Raw genomic sequence first — 21,021 nt, forward strand, 5'->3', positions numbered from 1 at the left:
CACCCTCTAGCCCTGTGCTCTCCAACACGGTGGCCATCAGCCCATGTAGCTACTGAGCACTTGAAATGAAGCTAATGTGACTGAGGAAGTGAATTTTTAATTTTACTTAAAAATTTAAAAATTAAAGTGCCTTTGAGTACGTTTAGAACAGATTGGGCACGGGGATCTATTTTGTCTACTTCATGAACTCTAAATGCAGATCAAGTATTTCCGACAAAAATTTAGTATCCACATTGAGATGTGCTAGAAATGTAAAATACACACTTGATTTCAAGAACTTTACAGAAAAAAAGAAGGAAATATCTCAGTAAATTTTTTATACTGATTACAGGTTAAAGTGACAGTATTATGACTATACTAGGTTAAGTAAATTATATTACTAGAATTAATTTGACCTGTTTCTTTTTACTTTTTTAAATGTGCCTGCCAGAAAATTTAAAATGTCACGTGGGGCTCACATTCTTCTATTGGACAGCGCTGATCTAACTTAGCACCGCTATTGAGCTAATGCATATAAAATCTCTGGCACGCAGTAAACACTCAGCACATTTGGGAAATACCATGGTTTTCCTAATCACTGGAATTTTGTGGTGTCTTAAAAGATACTTCTAGTTTAGGTTGCTACAAGCCCAGTTTTAAATAATCAACAATTATATCTGATGTAAAATATAAATCCAAAGATTCTACTTCGGTTATCAGTCCCAAAGCCATTCAGGATACGATATTTTTTTTAATATGAAATTTATTGTCAAACTGGTTTCCAGACAACACCCAGTGCTCATCCCAAAAGGTGCCCTCCTCAATACCCATCACCCACCCTCCCCTCCCTCCCACCCCCCATCAACCCTTAGTTTGTTCTCAGTTTTTAAGAGTCTCTTATGCTTTGGCTCTCTCCCTCCCTAACCTCTTTTTTTTTTCTTCTTCCCCTCCCCCATGGACTTTAATTCCATTTTCTTTCAAATAAAGAACCTTAGATATCATCAATTTACTCATTCACAAACACATGTCAGGTGTCTGCTATATTCCAATGACTGTGCCAGAAGCTGGGGATATAGGGGGAGCAAAACTACACACAGAGTCCCTTGCTGCTCAGAAACAAGCACTCAGGGACTAACTTATACTCCCATTTAACTTTAATTATATAAAACAACTAAAAGGCCCATTTCTTCCATCAACAAGTAAACTATTTTATCAGAGGGTAAAAGTGAGTGAGACCATCAAAACAGACTTTTTATTTTACTATATTATTTATATATGTGTTAGTTCAACTTATTTGAGGTACTATGTATAGGAAATTTTAAATGCTAGTATTTCTGGAGTTGTGATAAAAGATAGTTTCTTATTTTTACTTTTTAAACTTCCACATGATAGTTATTAATGCTTACTTAAATATTCATGTGAAAAAAACTTACATTTTTTTTTAAAGGATGTAATATTCACTTCATTAAAAATAACGGTTGTTGGTTTTTCAAGTGTCTATGAAGGACAAAAGGTGTTTACTTAAAACAGAGTATTTGTTACTCTTAAAATTTTATTTTTTTTTTAATTTTTTTTTTTTAACATTTATTTATTTTTAAGACAGAGAGAGACAGAGCATGAACGGGGGAGGGGCAGAGAGAGAGGGAGACACAGAATCGGAAACAGGCTCCAGGCTCTGAGCCATCAGCCCAGAGCCCGACGCGGGGCTCGAACTCACGGACCGCGAGATCGTGACCTGGCTGAAGTCGGACGCTTAACTGACTGCGCCACCCAGGCGCCCTATGTTACTCTTAAAATTTTAAAAACTGGGTCTAAATCTAGACTATCACCTGTTTGGTATAACCTGTAAGCTATGAATGATTTTTACACTTTCAAATTATTGAAATAAAAGAATACTTTGTAACATGAAAAAATTATATGAAATTCAAATTTGGGGGTTATAAATAAAATTTTCTCAGAACACATCCAGACTCATTTATTAGAAGTATTATCTATGGCTAGTTTTGACAGGCCTACAAAACCTAAAATACTTTCTGGCCCTTAAAAAAAGTTTCCCAATCCCTGATCTAGAGAATCATACAAAAGTATACAATGACAATTTCTGAAAAATGACTGGCAGACTGAGGTCTCTTCAATCAACTTCAGTAATGACTCAGAAACTCATATTTTCACTATTTTTCAAATCAGCTATTATACCTGACTGTGAAGACAACACTGTCAACTCAGTATCTTTCAATACAGTGTCCATACATTTCTGGGGCAAAGATAGGCAGCAAAACATTATGAAAATTTTGGAAAACTGACAGTACTAAAAGTGACTAAGAATTCATCCCTAAAGCAACTGAATGGAAATCATTTGCCTTAAATTAAAAAAAAAAAGCAGGGAGGGCACTGGGTGGCTCAGTCAGTTAAGCACAGGTCATGATCTCACAGTTCGTGAGTTCAAACCCCACATCAGACTCCGCACTGTCAATGTGGAGCCTGCTTGGGATTCTCTCTCCCTCTCTCTCTATGCCCCTCCCCAACTCGTACTCTGTCTCAAAATAAATAAATAAACTTAAAAAAAAAAAAAGTCTGTACTCCAAAGGCAAACTTGCCTTTATGAACTCAAGAACAACTGAATGTACGATAACATATTCAAATATATTTATTACATGTGGCACTTACTAAATTACAGGTGGGAAATGCAAATATACATTTTTTTTTAAGTTTATTTATTTATTTTGAAAGAGAAAGAGAGCGTGCATGCAAACAGGGCAGTAGCAGAAAGAAAGGGAAAGACAGAGAATCCTAAATAGGCTCCATGCAGAGCTGGGCTCTGGGCACGATCTCATGAACCATGAGATCATGACCTGAGCCAAAATCAAGAGTCAGATGCTTAACCTACTGAACCACCCAGGCACCCCTATGTTATTTTTTAAAGAATCTGAACAATTAACGAACACTGAAGGCTGGAAAACAAGATATAAAGCCTTTTTCTTATTTTAGTTAGTTATGGTGATGACACATGGGGCAGCATTGATAAGGTTTGTTTCATCAAGGAGTCCACGTATGAGTAACCCTAAAAACAGCCATCTGTGTGCACAAGGGAAGAACTAGTAGTTCGTTTGTTTTTTCCCATTTTATTTATTTATCTTTTTAGGTTTCCTTATTTATTTTGAGAGAAAGAGAAAGAGCACAAGCCGGGGAGGCACGGAGAGAAGAGAGAGAATACCAAGCAGGCTCCGCACTGTCAGCACAGAGCCCAACTGGGAGCTCAAACTCACAAACCTGACCTGAGCCGAGATCAAGAGTCAGACACTTAACTGACTGCACCACCCAGGTGCCCCTTCCCCCCCCCCCCATTTTATGTGCAGAAGGATTGCTGACACAAAGGATGGAATAACTAACTACACAAGCATCTTTTCAATTAGTACTGGAGATATGTAGTGCTGTTCTCTCACCTCAAGGCTTTGTCCATCCTCCATGCTGGAAACAGTGTTGAAAGAGAGAAAAATATCCCTGTGGTTGACAAGATAGCCCCAAGCAAAGTGCAGGTCACAGAAAAGGGACAGACTGTAAAACACAGATAGGCTGAAAATGGGACTGTGCTTTTGATGGTGGAAATTAAACCTGAATATTAACTCTTTAATTCTCCAGATGAACCAGAGGCATCATTTAGAGTCCCAAAGTTTGAAGCAAATAAATAGCTTCATCTGAACACAAACTTCTTGATACATGAAAAAAGCTATTATGCCAAATTAATTCAATCTAACTAATTAGAGAGCAGGAAGTTCTTTCAATTATTTTATGTGCTGTCTGAGACACACACTTGAATATGAGTACAGATTTCATTAATTGCAGTTCATTATTTTCCAGATTAGTTACTAAACTTGCATCAGAAGGTCAAAGACAGCAATTTTGTCAGCTGCCACCTCTTTCAGTGCAATATCTTTGCATTTCTGGAACTCAGAAATTGATTACAAACAAAAACAAATCTCCATAAAAATGAGAAACATGAGTCTTTATGAACATGTTCAAACCAAAACATTTTGTACAATGTAAGAATCTTTGTTTTTAAATCTTCAGAGTAAACTATTAACTTCTACCGTACAAGAAAAGATCCATGAATCTTTTCAAATACTGAAATATAATGCCAAAAAATAATAGCATCTTGATGTGAAAACCTGCTGACTCCAAAGAACAAGTTAATAAACATTAATCTTTTCGTTAGTTTCACCATAGTTGTATGTTTGTATCTTTCCATGAGGGAGAGTACTGAACACTCTTGTTTGAAAATGTCAAGGACACTCTGATTAAAAGTACTTTTCTGAGAATAATCCTGCCTTCATTACACACTTCTGTCTCTCTTCCACCTAACAGTGAGATTATAGGAATGACTGGTAGAAACAAGACCTATCCCATTCCTCAGTTATTACCTGGACTATTTTTATATTTTCAAAATCTTATTTTTTAAAAAACAGAAGTGACAGCAATTCCATGGTGCTTTTTTGAAGAGAGCACCCTGCTATCTCTAAATCATTCTACTTATTCACAGCTGTTACCAGTCTCTCTGTTAATTTCACCTCTGTCATTCTGCGCCTTCCACCCCCTGCTGTAGCAGAGCCATCCTACACAGCTCTCACCGCCTCGGTGCTGCCGTCCCTTGACTGCTTATACAGTCAGCTCTCTTAGTCATTGTTTGGTCAAGCTATAAATAACTCCTTTAATCCTTCCTCATAAATCATTTCTGACGTTATCCCCTGAAATAATTCCAATTGGTCAATGGATTTCCCATAGTGACACATCCAGGACCAACTGCAGTAATCTAAGCGTGGTCTAATAATGCCAAGGGTGGTGTTCAGGTGAGTCCATGTGAGTTTCTTCATTATTGTGACTATTTCAGAGAAGAACTTTAAGTCTTCAAACTAAACTGGGACAGAAATATAAAAAAGGAAGAAGTTTTAGTATCTTTCATCATAGTTCAGTGGGAAACAGCTTTAAAAATGATAAAAAGAGAAAGTTGGGGGGAATAGAAATAAAATAGCATCCTATCATATGTGGTCTATTTGGTTACCACATATTGTTGATACTCAAACCATTGGGGTTTGGGGGGTTTTTTGTGCTGTTGCACATTATATAGCTTCAGGAAGGTTACTATCTATTATCTCTATATCTTATGCAGTATTAATAATTTATCCTTTCCCATACTGTAGAATTGATCCAGATTCCTTTTAGGATATGCACTGATTTCTATTTTTCTGGGTTCTATCTTTGATGTTATTCTATAACACACTAAGTTTTTTAGTCTTAGGTATTGATTATTTAATGACTATTTATACAGGCTACTGAAATGAGTGTACTAACAAAGCACTAGCAGCAAATAAAACACAGAATCAAAAGGAGAGCAAGGTTCATGGCATTTGTGTATTTCTTTGCACTACTGGTAAATGATACCACTAGATAATTCACACAGAGCTATGGCAAAGCCAGGCAGTGAACAGAGTAGTTTAGGAATGTTTGCCAGCATGAATGTGTTTTAGGCTTGTTACAAGACTGGTGATACAGAGAAAGACCACAGACATGGTGTCCCTTTATTTCCATAATGTATCTAACAAAGTCTCCCATGATCTCTTTGGTAAAGAGAGGAAGAAATGTGGACTGGAGATGGTAGTTGCTGAACGTGTAAAGCTGAAATATGCTGAACTGTCACCCTGTGACTTGAGGAGTGATCTTTAGTTGCCTATGACAGGGCTCTCTCTTAGGCCCTCTAACGTTCAATTATTTTACTTATGACTCAAATGAAGACAGACTATGCCCTTAAAAAGTTTGCAGAGATAGCTGGATCAAATGCATTTTCTAAATAATTACTTAAGAAATACCTTGATAGGTACTGGGTGGTTCAGTGGGTTGAGCATCCAACTTCGGCCCAGGTCATGATCTCGCAGTTTGTGAGTTCGAGCCCCATGTCCGGCTCTGTGCTGACAGCTCAGAGCCTGGAGCCTGCTTCGGATTCTGTGTCTCCTTCTCTCTCTGCCCCTTACCCCCACTCACGCGCTCTCTCGCTCTCTCTCAAAAATAAACATTAAAAAATTAAAAAAAAAAAGTACCTTGATATTCTAGGAGCATTAAAACAAAACTAAGATGAAAAATTTTAGAAATGAATCTAAAGTTCCTTAAGTATTTTTATACATCAGCTAGACAACACAGTAATAAAAAAGAACTGCACTGACAAGAGTGTAAACAAACAAAAAAGGGAATGTTAACTGACCAGAGGCACAACAAGCTAATACTGGCTTTAAAAAAAAAAAAAAAAAAAGTACAGTCATATGTTGCTTTGGTAGAAGTACATTATTTAGAAGAGGAAGATGATGATTCCACTATTTTCAAGTGTGGGCTTGAAAACACTTCCAGGCTCCCCACTTGAAGCAAGACTCTGACAAGGCAACTGAAGAATGATGGAGCATTTATTATGAGATATAGTGGACTAACCTATAGCTATTAATTAAGTCTAGAGAGAACCTTCTTCTCCCCTCCCTTTAACTCCTAGGTAACACCAGAGGAAACTCTGAGGCAAAAACTGGTTGGAAGGAAGCGGATTTTTTTTCCTGGAGGACTAAGAGTTCCCACAAGGAGAGGCAGGACAGATAATCAACAACAGTAAGACCCTCAACTTTAGGTATCAAAGCTCATTTCCAAGTGAATGGGATGCCATTATAGTAAAGACTACTATTTAAAAAAAATCGAGGAGCACTAAAGAAGTCTAACCAATACAGCATTCTTCTTACTGCTGTTACTTTGAAATTCCATTTGCATTACAGTGCTCCATTTCCAAGGATGAAACACCATTCAGGTGGCAACAATTTAAAACATATTTAAACAAAAGAAAACTCCATATTGGCAATGTCATTTAAAATTATGCTTTACTTCTCTGAGAGCTTTATCCCAGACAGTCAATAAAAATGATGTGAGCACAAGCATCTTTGATCAACTAAGTCCTGATGATACGCTTAAGTTTTCCCCTCCTTTAGGAATAGTTCTTCAGTGGAACTTGTATCAATCTAGGCAAGAAAGTTCATAATTATGTCTTGATATCGCAAATCCCCACTCAGATGTGATTCCCTCACCTCTAAGCTGCAAACATAGTACTTTATACCACTGGATGACACTTGACACATACAAACTATCTAATACAATAATCTGCATATGTCAATGGTCAACCAATTCTAGAGAAGAGCTAATAAACATATAAACATAACAATAACATCCAATGAAGATTAAATATGGTAATAGTATACTAATGTGGTAGAAGCTATTGTTTTAGTTTAGCTGGTCAAGGCCTCTCTAAATGCAAGTGTACTTCCTTAGACTGGCCTATCTTGACCACTCTAAATAGTAGACCACTCTATTAGAGACCTAGTAGCCATGCAAAAACTTTGGGAAAGAGTATTCCAAGTATAAGGAAAGGCAAATGCAAAAAATTCTTGAGACCAAAATGAACTTCATGTGTTCATGAGATTAGGAAGCAAGGGAGGGAGGGAAGGTAAGAAGGAGGGAAGGGAGGAAGGGAGGAAGGGAGGGAAGGTAGGAGGGAGGGAGGGAGGAAGGAAGGAAGGAAGGAAGGAAGTTAGGAAGGAAGGAAGAAGGGGAAAAGGCCAACATGACTTAGTATGGTGAACAAAGAAGAAATAAAGGGCATAAAGATTAGAAGTCAGGGGAACAGATCATATAGGATGCTGTAAGGCACAGTAAGGAATTTAGATTTTATTCAGTTTTAGTGAGAAGCAGTGGAAGACTTCAAGCCATGAATTTAAGTAAGATTTTGGAAGGTCACTTTGGCTACTTCATGAATAATAAACTTTATGAGGCAAAAAGTGTCAGACAGACCTGTATGTAGGCTGCTGGAATAATCTAGGCAAGAGATGATGGTGGCATGAATGACTGATGAAGATGGAGATGGTCAGAAGTCACTGGATTGGAAGCAGTACCTATAAAATTTTACTGATGCACTCTGAGATATGAGCAACTAGGTGGACATTTGTGCTACATACTGAGATGGATTTGTAGTTTTAAGTAGTTTGTGTGTTGGGAGTAAATAGACTTGTGAGCTGAAACCAACGGTAATGTTTTGGACTTATAAAATGTGAATGCCTAATTGATTTATGAGTGAAAAAGTTTAATGGGTAGTTGGCTCCATGAAGCCCAAGATGAGGGGCAAAGTTTGGGCTGGCGATAGAAATTTGAGTGTTGAAAATGCATAAACAGAGCCATGGAAGTAAATGGGGTGACCCATGGAAAGAAGGCCCAGAATGGAGCTCTGGGGCACCTGAATATTTGCAGCTTGATAGAATAGATGGTCCCAGAAAAGTCAACTGACAAAGACTGAGCAGTCAGAGGAAGGGATGCCAGGAAATGTCACAGCACTGAAGGCTAGAGATGCAAATGTTTCAGGTATGATGTCAAGTCAGATGAGGACTGGAATGGTGCAGGCAAGATGCAGCTCCCTGGTGACCTTCAGGAAAGGTCCTGCAGTGGGGTCGGGCTTTCACAAACCGAACCCCAACTGGACTATTTAACTCCACCACTAGGCATCTTCATTCAGGCAAGTTTTGTATTTATATTATCATTTATTTATGAAATGTGAAATATCTGGGCTACTCTCTCCAATGCCATTGCTCATATATGCTCAAAAAAAGTAAACCAAATGGACAAATACTGCGTAAGGTATCTTTGAAATATCTCAAGATTACCTTCTTAAACTGGACATTACAAAATGCAGTTATTTGCCAATCACTACATTTCTTTCTAACACATTATTGTTCCTCTCATATCCAGAAGAATCAATCATTTACTGGCAAAACAGTAAAAATAATTTATTGTAGCAGGTGATTTGACTTGCAACATCAAAAACTCAAAGTAGCACTGAAAAACTATAACTACAGAGTATGATTCAATAACTTCTAATGCCGTGTCAATTTCCTTTAACTTCTATAACTGTCTTCACCAAATAGCAATTGGAAAATGGTGGTTATCAAACTTTATATTTTGATAAAATCACCTGGGTGCTTATAAATACAGATTATAAAGGCACTCCCAGATGGGGTATGGATTATGAGGTCAGGCTGTTATTGCTTTTTTTAAAGTTACATTCTTAAAAATCTACCATGGAAATTCTGACACAGAGAGTCCATGCATCATACATTACAAACCAATGATGTAGTAACAATAATATATACAAATCCTTGGAAAAATCATTTTTGCCTAAACCCCAACCAAGGATTAGACTTGCTATTTCTTTTAGCTCTCATGGTCATAGATTCCTTCAGTAACTGTCAAGTACTCCTTCTTATGTGCTTAAATTTAGTTTAAGCATCCAAAATCATGATTTTTTTCCATCCAATATGTGTAAATGTCTGCTTAAGTAATGTTTATATAATGCTAAGTTGAAAAAATTATATGTCTATATTGCAGCCTTACAAAACTAATACCACCCCCCTTGAATATGCATTCATAAACTCAGAAAATTCTTTTAAATAGTTAAAGGTCTCAAACAAGGACTCACCTGCATTTCTGCAACTTGAATGTTTTAAGTGAATGTGGATAAGCTGATGTCAAAAGACCTATTTCAACAACTGAACTTGCACTGTATGTGTTTTTGAAGGAGTATAAATAAATCCTCATTTATCATTTTCTGCTGAATTCACACCTACATAAGGCTGGAAATTACATTTCCAACAGGCTTCCCATTCACCATCGCATAAGAGCACATTCCTGATTATGTTGAAAACCCTCTAAGATTTTCTTTAAAACTTATTTGAAGGCTGGGTGGAGAGTTTTAAGAAAAAGGGGAAATAAGACAAGTGATCCTTGTAACGTTTTAAATGAAGGAACAGATAGACCACAGCAGAGGAAAAAGAGGTGGAGAGGGAAGGACAGTGATGACATAAAATTGTTTGAAATAAGAAATGAAATCAAGAATTAAAAATAGAATTACATTTTCTGTTTGGCAATACACAAACAACACTAAGTGCACTTCATAAATTTTACTATTGTTGCTCTAAGTAATATTACCATAAATCACATTAGCAGTGTACTCGGCACTTTTTAAAAGCAGAAAGGATTGAGACTGTCAGTAAGTTTCAACAGCTCTGTTACCTCTGAAGAGAGTGAAGGAGAAATTATCACAAGCTTTTACTAGGCCTAAAAAGGCTGGTTCTAAGGCCCCACCACCACTGCTATCCCTCCCCTTCAGCATCAATGTGACGACACAGAGCATCATTCCACCAGGAATTAGGAAATGTTCACCATTGCTTTCCTGATGCTTTTACCTGATGTACAAGGGGAGACGGCTGCTTGCCCCTTTTCTCATCACGGACAGGGAAGAGCGACTTCAAGAGCTTTGGCATCTGCGGCACAAAGGATTTTACTGGATTCAAGTAGGAGGCTGCTAGGCTACTAAATCCTGTCAACAGTATTGAAAGGAAAAGAGATAAAATGTAAACAACTACATAGACGTTTTCTTTCTTGCAAGTTTGCCAAATTTCATTTGTAGCAAATATAACAATATAAATTATTCAAAAGTATCCTTTAAAAATATTAGAAAAACATAGTATTATTATGGCTCTCCTCAAACAAAATGTTATTTCCTTTTCCAATTAAATAACAGCAATTAGGGTAGTCCAAAAACGTTCTAATATCCAGTGTTCCTGTTAGTATCCGAAGGGTAATCCAACCCCACTCCTGTCACAAATTGGTTCAAGTACTACCTCCTGCCCTAGAATAAGATGGGGGTTTTCATTTTTACATCACACAGCTGGTGACACACATGTATAGCTCTCTATCTAGACTTTAAACTCTTTGAAGTCAGGGACTGACTATGTCTTCTCCAGCTTTAGCTTTTCATACCTACTTACTGAATGAAGATGATGAAATGGAGCTTTTAGGAAGAAGGTGGTGTTTGAGTTGTTTTTACAGGAGAGGGATCAATGCCCTGACCAACCACGTTCTTACTTGCTCTAAATTACCAAAGGCTGGGATCAGACATGCAGACAATATCTATGATATAAAAAGATTTCTCTCCCCTTAGTGAATAAAACTGAAGTTTTAGGAAAATGTAACCTAAGTCACAAACTGTAAAACACTGTATCCACATAATAATTTAAAAACAATAAGCAAGTCAACCTGAGGAACTGTGTGTGATGCTGCCCCAATGGAAGCACACAGCCACCAGCATACCTCTACTCTACACTGGCCCCTGAAATGACTTTAAGTTCATTGGCAATACAGTTGCGACATGGACCCATACAGTTCCAAGGTTTGTAAATTTTACATAAAGTAGTATAATAACTCTAAGTAGACTGTGAAAGGTAAGGATATTTTATAATCATGAGAGCAATCACTAAAACAATAAAGCAAAGAGATAGCTATAAATTCCAAGAGATGTGTTAAAGCGGATTTCAAAAAAGTCAAATAATTTACAAAAAGGCAAAATTAGGAAAGAGTAGAACAAAACAAAGGAAACAAATAGAAAATAAGTTTGAAATGAATAAAGAGCCAGAAGGACATAATCATCTAAATGCTGAGACCAAACAACAGGGACAATCTAGACTTCTCCCTACAGTTAAATTAACATTCTACACTGAGGAAGACCCTTAATTAAATGAAGATCTGGCCAAAAATCTTTCAAAGGCTGCATATATCACAAGGTGAGACAATCAGACACAAGGTGTCTCTTGAGGTAAGTACACAAAACTACCCTTCCATTTATCCTACCTTCCACCCCTCCCTCAAAATGGCCTGAATCTGTTCAAGCCTATAGAGCTAACTACCAATTCACAGGAAATACGGTTGATAGAGAACCCTGTTTAAACAACCTCAGGGGGATGGTAACATAGTCTACTGTGCAAAAGACGTGGTCTCTTCAGCAAATACAATGGATGGGGGAAAAAGACAAAGAACATATAGATTAAACTTTAACTCAAGACACATATCAACTCATCACAATAAATGAACCTTACTTAGATTTTCATTCAAAATAACTAAAAGGTATTTTTGAGCCAATTGGAGAAATCTAAATACTGACTAGATATTTGATGATATCAAGGACTTATTTTTAATTTTTCTTAGGACAGAAATGTTATCAGCTCTAGAGAAATGTTACTGCTCTAGAGACACATGTACAGATAATTCACAGATGAAATGATATCTGGGATTTGCTTCAAATTATCCAGGAGAGGGCTGGGAGATGTAGCAGGAGTAGGGGTACATCAGACTAGTGATGAACTGATCATTCTGAAGCTGGGAGGGCTACCTGAGAGCATATGGTGTTATTCTTTCTACTCTTGTATGTTTGATATTTTCCATAGTAAAAGGATTCTTCAAAGTGAAGACAAAATAAAAACTTAAAAAAATTTTTTTAATGTTTGTTTATTTTTGAGAGAGAGACAGAGCATGAGCAGGGGAGGAGCAGAGTGAGAGGAAGACACAGAATCCGAAGCAGGCTCCAGGATCTGAGCTGTCAGCACGGAGTCCAATGCGGGGCTCGAATCCACGAGCTGTGAGATCATGACCTGCGCTGAAGTCGGACGCTTAACCGACGGAGCCACCCAGGAGCCCCAAAATAAAAATTTCTAAAGGGTTTGTCACTAACTGATGACTGCTAAATGCACTGATGATAGATGTAATTCACAAAAAGAAACTAAACTCAGAAAGACAGAGTGGGATGCAAGAAGCAATGATGACCAAAGCAAAGTGGAGAATAATGTAAATCAAGTAAGCATGGATTACAAGCTTTAAAACAACAACAACAAATTTACAGAACTTTAAAACAAGGTATTTCACTCCTAGGTATTAACTCAAGAGAAGTGTTCACAAAAACACTTATACAAGAACAAACTTTATTCACAGTAACCAAAAACTGGAAATAAGCCACATGTCCATAAATAGAAGAACTAATTAAAAATTGTGACAAATTCAACTGTGATAGTGAATGTTTCTCAACAACAAAAAATAAATTACTGAAGGATGCAACCGTGTGGATAACATGAACAGAAATGTTGAATAAAAGAAGCATAACACAAAAAGAGCATATACTGCATGATTCCATTTGTATGAAATTGTAGAACAGGCAAAACTAATCTGAAGGAATAGAAATCAGAACACTGGCTGCTTGTGGAAAGTAGCTGGAGTCCTGTACATCTTGTAAACTTGACTGGTGGGTAGGTTACACAGGTAAATGCATTTGTCAAAACTCATTAAATATGACCCATAGTCAAGAAAAAAGCAGTCAATGTAAATAAGACCATGAGACGGCCCAGATGCTGGATTTAGCAGATAAATATGTTGAAGTAGTTTTAGACACAGGCCCAAGGAAGTAAAGAAGAATCTGATCTTAACAAATGTATAGGTATAAAATATCCACAGAGAAATTAAAACTTTAAATAAAGAAACAAGTGAAATTCTAGAACTGAAAAGAATAATAACTGAAATAAAATATTCTCTGGATGTACTTAACAGAAGGTTGGAAACTGAAGGAGAAATTATGTAACCAGAAGATATAAGAATAAGACAAAAGGATGAAAAATAAAAATTAAAAAAAATTGAGCTCCTGTGACCTGTAGGGTAATATCAAACAATCTAATACGTGTAATTTGAATCTCAGAAAGAGTAGAGAAAAATTGTTGGGGGTAAAATGTAATAATAGCTGAACATTTCCCAAATTTGTTGAAAACCACAACTTACAGATCCAAGAATATCAATGAAACACAAGTAAGATAAGTACTAAGAAAACCATACCTAAGTATACCTTAGTCCAAGTGCTGAAAACAAAAATTGAGAGAACTATGAAAGCAAACAAGAGAGTAAACACAGACATATTACATGTAGGAAAAAGAGACAGAAATGATGGCTGATTCTCAGCAGAAAAGGAATCTAAAAGACAATGTAAGATGTTTGAAGTGTTGAAAGAAGCTATCTACCCAGAATTCTCTAGCTAGTGAAAAAATTCTTCAAATAAAGTGAAGTGAAGATAATCTCAACAAGGGGAGACAGCATTCTTTTCTCTCCAAGAGAACTTCACAATAAGAAATACTATAGGATATTCTTTGGACTATAGAGAAATGATATTGGATAAATATAAGACTTCACGAAGGACTGGATAGTGCCAGAAATAATAAATATGAAGAAAAATATAAAATATTTTCTATAGTCTTTTAATCTGGCTGTTTTAAAGCAGAAAGAGTAACATCGTAAAATGGGTTCATAATGTCTACAAAAGATATAACAACAATAATACAAAATAAGAGGGGTCCAGGAACAGGCAAATGGAATTATACACTTATAAGGTTCTTATATTTGTGCAGTGGGAAGTAATGTATTATTAATTCTAAGTAGACTATGATAAATTAAGAATCTATACTAGAATCCTTGAGCAAAGACTTTAATAAATAAATACAAATACCAAACAGCCAGAAATGGAAATAAAATTAAATACTAAAAAATATTTTTCCAATTATCCCAAAAGAAGGCAGAAAAGAAGTTACAGCGGAAAAATAAAATAAAATACAAAAGGCCAAAGAGAAACCAACAGCAATGTAGCAGACATAATAATAATAATATTAGATGTAGAAGAATTAAATATGCCAAGAAAAAGGCAAAACTTGTCAAGTTAGATTAGAAAATAAGTTAGAGCTAACTATATGCTGACAAGATAGCAAATATTTGTTCATTTAAAGAGCGAATATAGCTAAAATTTTAAAGACTGAGAAAAGGAGACACCATTCAAACAATAAGCAAAAGAAAGTTGATGAGGCTACGTTAATATCAAGTGAGACAGATTTCAAAGTAAGAGAATTCCAAAGATATAAAGGGACATTTAATAATGATAGAAATATCACTTCATTGGGAAAGAATAATGTATATACCTAACAACAAAGTTCCTACAAGAATGATGTAAAAACAGATAAAATAAATGAAAAAGTAGGTAATTTTTCATAATCATATTTGGAGATTTAATGCCCTCTCTCAGTGATGGATAGGACAAATAGAAAAAAAATCAGTAGAAGGACAGACTATTTGAAGAACCGATCTGACTGAATAAGCTTATCAACCACACTGACCTGATATATACAGAATGCTATGCCCCCAAACAGAACAGACCTTCTTTCCAAGCATACATGGAATGTTTACCAAGGTAGAACATAATCTCAAAAACATTCCAAAAGACTGAAATATTAAAGAGTCTCTCTGATCATAAGGAAATCAAATAAGCAATCCATTAATAAAAAGATTCTCACCAGACATATGAAAATGAATTAACATGCTACCCAATAACTTACGAGTCAAAGAATAAATCAGAGGGAAATTAGAAAATATTTTGAATAGAATGAAAATGAAAGCACCATATTCCAAAATTTGTGAAATGCAGAAAGAAATAGAAATCCATGAAACAATAAAAAATAAAAACAAAATCAATGAAACAAAGTAAACAATGAAGAAAGTAAGACCAACTTTCGTTCTGAGAGAAGACTGAGAAAAATAAGACATGCCTCAAATGTACTCAAGAAAAACAGAAAGAAAACAAAAATTATCAAAAATAAAAAGGAGGGGTGCCTAGATGGCTCAGTTGGTTAAACATCTGGCTCTTGATTTCAGCTCAGGTCATGATCTCACAGCTTGTGAGATTGAGCCCCACATCCTGCTCTGTGCTGACAACGTGGAACCTGCCTGGGATTCTCTCACTCTCTCTCTCTCTCTCAAAATAAATAAATAAACATTAAAAAAAATTTTTAAATAAATAAATAAAAAGAAGGAATATCACAATAGATCCTATAAACATTAAAAGGGCAATAAAGGAACACCATAACATTTACTGAAATAAGAGTAATAATTTAGATGAAACAGAAAATTACCTGAAAAACATAACTTATGAAAACTGACTCACAAAGAAATACAAAAAGTTAAATAGCACTTTATTAAAGAAAATGAAGTCATAATTTAAAAGTTTCCCAAAGAGAAAATTCCAGGCCCAGATAGTGTCACTGGTGAATCCTGTCAAACATTTAAGGAAGAAGTAATACCAAGCTTATACAAAATCTTTCAGAAAAAAAGATGGTAAGGAAATATTTCCCAAGTCATTTTATGAGGCCAACATATTCATATCAAACCTAACTAAGGCATTATTATGAGAAAAGAGAAGTATTCATCATAGAACATAAACACAAAAATCCTTTACAGAAAGTTAGCAAGTAGAATAAAGAAGATATAAATGATAACACATCAAGTGGTATTTAGCACAGTAATACAGGATAAATTCAACATTCAAAAATCAATGTAACATGTTATAAACCAAAAAAGGGAAAAAATCAGATGAGCATTCACTAGTAGGATAGTAGTTACAGGGTAGGAAATTCTGTTTTAAAATTTGTCTGTTTGTTCATGTATGTTGTATGTATGTATGTATTTTGAGAGAGACAGAGAATGGGAGCAGAGGAGGGGCAGAGAGAGAGAAGGTGAGAGAGAATCCCAAGCAGGCTCCATGCTGTCAGCACAGAGCCTGATGCAGGGCTGGATCTCACGTACTGTGAGATCATGACCTGAACCAAAATCAAGAGTTGGACGCTTAACCAACTGAGCCACCCAGGTGCCCCAGGAAATCCTGTTTTAAACTACTTCTGAAAGATGCTCAAATTCCATGACAGTGGTTGACAAATGAAAATGTAACCTACCTGGGTCGGGAGAATGGTTATTATGGGAACGGTCTGGGAGAGATGGGGCAACAGGAGCTATCCCTCTGGAAACTGCAGTTTGGGATACATCCTGTTGACTTTCCCACCGGCCCTGTTAAAAACAAAAACAGCAATTTTTATTCAAATCAAATAGTTGACAGAAAAACCTGAAGATATTTAAGAAAAACCTGTTATCATTTCTAAAGCTTTATTCCCTTTAAAGACATGACCGATTTGATTGTTTATGTACCTTTCCTCTTGTACTTTCATCTTTATAGTGCAAATTTCCCAAATACTAACAATACCTCAAATTTGGATCTCCTCTCCAGTTCACAATTCAGTCTCCTCAGCTCTGTTCTAACCTTCTGTCTGTAAATCATGCTGCTTCCCAGGAAATACAGATACATGAAGACATTCCTTTTGAAAACCTCCCTTACGTTCTGCCTCAGAGAGGCTGTTTCTTTCTGCTCATCTGCCTCAAGATCCTTTCACTTCAGATTCTCAGCTGAGACTGAGGAAAAACTCTAATGGTGTAGGCTGTGTCTTCTCTCTTCTCCAGGGTGTATCTTCCCATCCATTCACACACCGTTCATGAAAGTAAAAATTCTAGAACAGTATATTACCAAGGCTCTTATTTTCAACACGCATTAAAGTTCCAGTTGAGCACAAATCAAGTAATCACCAGTTCCCAATAATGGAAGTCTCTGGATTAACAAATTTTATTGTACCCTAACTTATTTTGTAAATCCCCATTAAAAAGATTTCATTGCATAATACAAGAACACCACCAGTTGGGTGATGGATTAAATGGTGATATCATCAAAGCACTTTTAACTTCAGTCCCATCTCGTAAAGAAATAAACCCCAACCAAATGCTAGAAGTACAACACCCAGTAATGGGGATGAGATGCAAATCTTATAAAAGCTTTAAGTTCCCTTTTGATCCTTTGATAATCACTCTGACTTCTTTTGTATCCAAGTTAAATAAGAGTATTTTACATTCGTTTAAGCTGGTATCCCACAGATGAGTGATGCTAACGACTTTTGAGTTCTCCTTAGTAATCGCCTGCAGAGTGAGTTCTTCACTGCTCCCAAAGATGGATGGAGGTAGAAAGACCTCTAAGGTTTCAGATACGTATTGGAAACCTATCCACTTTTAGCAGCAACCTAAGTACTGATCATAAAATCAATAAGCCCTAAGTGATCTGGATCCTGTTTACCTCTGAGAATGCCACTTTTCCCTAGGAACTCTCTCAGCCCTTGATAGTTTTAAAAAAATGGTATGATGTTTTAGCATTAGGAAGCCAGGAAACAAAACAGACATGAAAAGATGATTAGGGAAACCATGAACTCTGAAATACTTCACTGTAGGAGCATTTGTGTTACTATGAATCACACACTCATTTACATACTTTAATGTTTCGTTAATGTCTTTTGCATTTAAATTTAATTGTCTGTCTGGGAAGCTGCAGCTTTGTGTATTCTGGGACATCACAATCAGGTAGCTGAACACTAAGGTCAATATTCTTTGGAGCTTCTCAGAGGAAGAAAAGCCTCATTCTTTGTTTACAGTGTTAAGCTCATGCAAGGTTGTTTTGAAGACAACTTACTTAATTTGAGAATAAATGTATTTTTGTGTTTCAGATTTCTCTTTCTTGTTTGGCAGCTGACATAGTGGCACTCTGTCCCTTAGGAAAACTAAGTAGCTGATTTGGAGTCAGCACCTCAGCCATTTGGTGTATAATGGTCCAATGACAAATAATGTTGGTGTCCTCTCTTCCCCCAAGGCACACTCGGGGCTCCGCTAGCTTCCCGAGTAATATTTCCCAGCTGGCACCCCCACACATAATGTTACTAACAAATCGGAATGGAAGCAATAACTTTTACTGCACCATATATTCAAATATCTCAAGTGAGAACATTTGAAAGGACGCACACAGTATATACATACTGCCTTAGCCATACCACTAGCCCTGTCGGATAATGAAAAATGGAAATACATTTCGCTTCATCCATCTACCTTAACCGTCATCTTAACCTTGAGGAATTCCACATGCTAACTATTCCCAGGTCTCAACAATCAAAGGCAGGGACACAGAGATCTGGGGTAGAACAGACGCTGCTTTAGAGGGAACAACAAATTTGGATGATAAACTGGGTACAACACTCCTCCCTCCTCTTTCTGACACCCACAGATCTCTGGGGAAACATTCTACTGAAATCATTCACTTATTCTTTTCCTCCTATAATGCATGTCCATTCTCTTGCCAGAAATGAAACCTGTGGTTCAGTGTGTAACTACACACACTGCCCCCCAGGGACAAGGCAATTACTGTCTTTCCAATAAATTTTACATCCCTGGCTGTTCCACAGTTATTCTCCCTTTACTAAAATGTTGGGGGAGCGGGGGGAGGTAGCATCCCAGTTACAGATACTTCAGAGGGAGATGAACTCAGGACAGTGAATAAATAGGACCTGGCCAAACACTAGATCATTCTGATCTCTTAGGAGCTCAGCTCTCAAAATGAAGAAAGTATGTATGTATGTATGTATACATATATATACATACATACCTGGAATCTAAAAAGATAAATCTGGGGTGCCTGGGTGGCTCGGTCGGTTAAGCATCCGACTTAGGCTCAGGTCATGATCTCACGGTCCGTGAGTTCGAGCCCCGCGTCGGGCTCTGTGCTGACGGCTCAGAGCCTGGAGCCTGTTTCAGATTCTGTGTCTCCCTCTCTCTCTGCCCCTCCCCTGTTCATGCTCTGTCTCTCTCTGTCTCAAAAATAAATAAACGTTAAAATTAAAAAAAAAAAAAGATAAATCTGTGATTTGTTTCTAACATTCTACATGTCTATCAAACTTCAGAAATCAGCCAAGATGAGGATATACAAGGGAGAAAACTCCAGCTTTGTTTAAGATCTTTAAACTGCTTCATACTTATTAGGGATTATTTGTGCTAACAGGCTGAATTCAAAGAAATAAAACCCTATTTGAGACAGCAGTTATGTGTGGCTACCATCATGCTTAAAGACAAAATAAAACAGGGAAAACACAGAGGCTCTCAGCTTATTTGAGAACATGCTTAGGTCCTCCTGGTGCACCTAAAATTTCCGTTACTGCTCTTTCCAGACACAAATTCTTTAGGTTTTTCAGAAAGAGGTCTGTTTTTAATCAGGAAAGAGATAAAGAGGTAAAGAATGAGAAGTGCCAATGACATTACAGGTCCAAAGGTGGCTTCCAATGCAACCAAAAAAGAAATGACTCATATTTGGCATCAGCCTTTACCTGTGCCACACTAAATCACTGCAGTTTTCAGGAAGGTGAGGCAGCCAAAACACACAAAAATCAGTTTTGTTAACTGAATATTCATTTAGGCATTTGGCTACTGCATCGAAAACTCCAATCGGAGGACAATAAACACAATATCTTACTAACTTAAAAAATATAAAAATTATAAAAAGTATAATTCCATCTAAAATGGCTTTAGAAATATCAATATTTTTAAGTTGACAGTGTTCCTTACATCACAAAAGGTCTCAGTGCACAGCCAATTTTAGATGGAAAAACAAACAATCTGCTGAAATTAATTCTGCAAGCGAAGTCCATCTTGGTAGACTGGTCATAAAAAGCTTGCTAAGTTTTCATTATATCTATTAAAAAACTGGCTTACAATAATGACAGTAACAGTAAATAGTAGTAAATAGCAACATCACTGCAATTTTATATCTATCTATCTATCTACCTAGATAGATAGATAGATTTTTTCTATTTCTCAGTGCTCATCAAGATTAAGTGTACTCTTAATCCCCTTTATCTATTTTACCCATCCTCACACCCACCTTCCTTCTGGCAACAGCCAGTTTGTTCTCTGTATTTAAGGGTCTGGTTTTTAAGGGTCTTTTTTTTTGTTATTGTTCGTTTACTGGAGGGGAGATGGGTGGGAGATGGGCTGAATGGGTGATGTGTATTAAACAGGGCACTTCTGATGAGCACTGGGTGTTTTGTTTAAGTGATGAATTACTAAATTCTACACCTGAAATTAGTATTACACTGTATGTTAACTAACTGGAATTTAAATAAAAACTTGAGAAAAAAAAAAATGAATGATTGCTTTTAGGCCCTAAGGTGAACTTAAAAGTTGGGAGTGGTTCATCAAATTCCATTTATCTTTTTAAGATTAATTAGTCCATCAATTCAATCTTGGTGGAGCTCAGTACAGCAATTCCAATTCTAACATGGAGTAAGCATCGATAATAAGGGCATGTAAAATATGGCGAATTGCAAGTATCATAGGCCAAACTAGAGACTGTTTTAAAAGTAGCTCACCATCTCCTCT

The 21,021-nt window shown here is 36.5% G+C and overlaps 1 protein-coding gene across 1 annotated transcript in view; it reads right to left on the reverse strand.

Moving 5' to 3' along the window:
- KIF13B (kinesin family member 13B) overlaps window positions 1-21,021 on the reverse strand; it is a 202,930-nt gene that overhangs the window by 21,463 nt on the left and 160,446 nt on the right. The window contains exons 36-37 of the mRNA XM_043565066.1: window positions 16,683-16,794; window positions 10,287-10,420 (exon numbers count right to left, since the gene is read on the reverse strand). Of these exons, the coding sequence (XP_043421001.1) occupies window positions 10,287-10,420; window positions 16,683-16,794 (246 nt within the window). The remainder of the gene's footprint in view (window positions 1-10,286; window positions 10,421-16,682; window positions 16,795-21,021) is intronic.

Source organism: Prionailurus bengalensis, chromosome B1, assembly GCF_016509475.1.
Source record: "Prionailurus bengalensis isolate Pbe53 chromosome B1, Fcat_Pben_1.1_paternal_pri, whole genome shotgun sequence".
In the NCBI taxonomy this organism is placed as follows: Eukaryota; Metazoa; Chordata; class Mammalia; order Carnivora; family Felidae; genus Prionailurus; species Prionailurus bengalensis.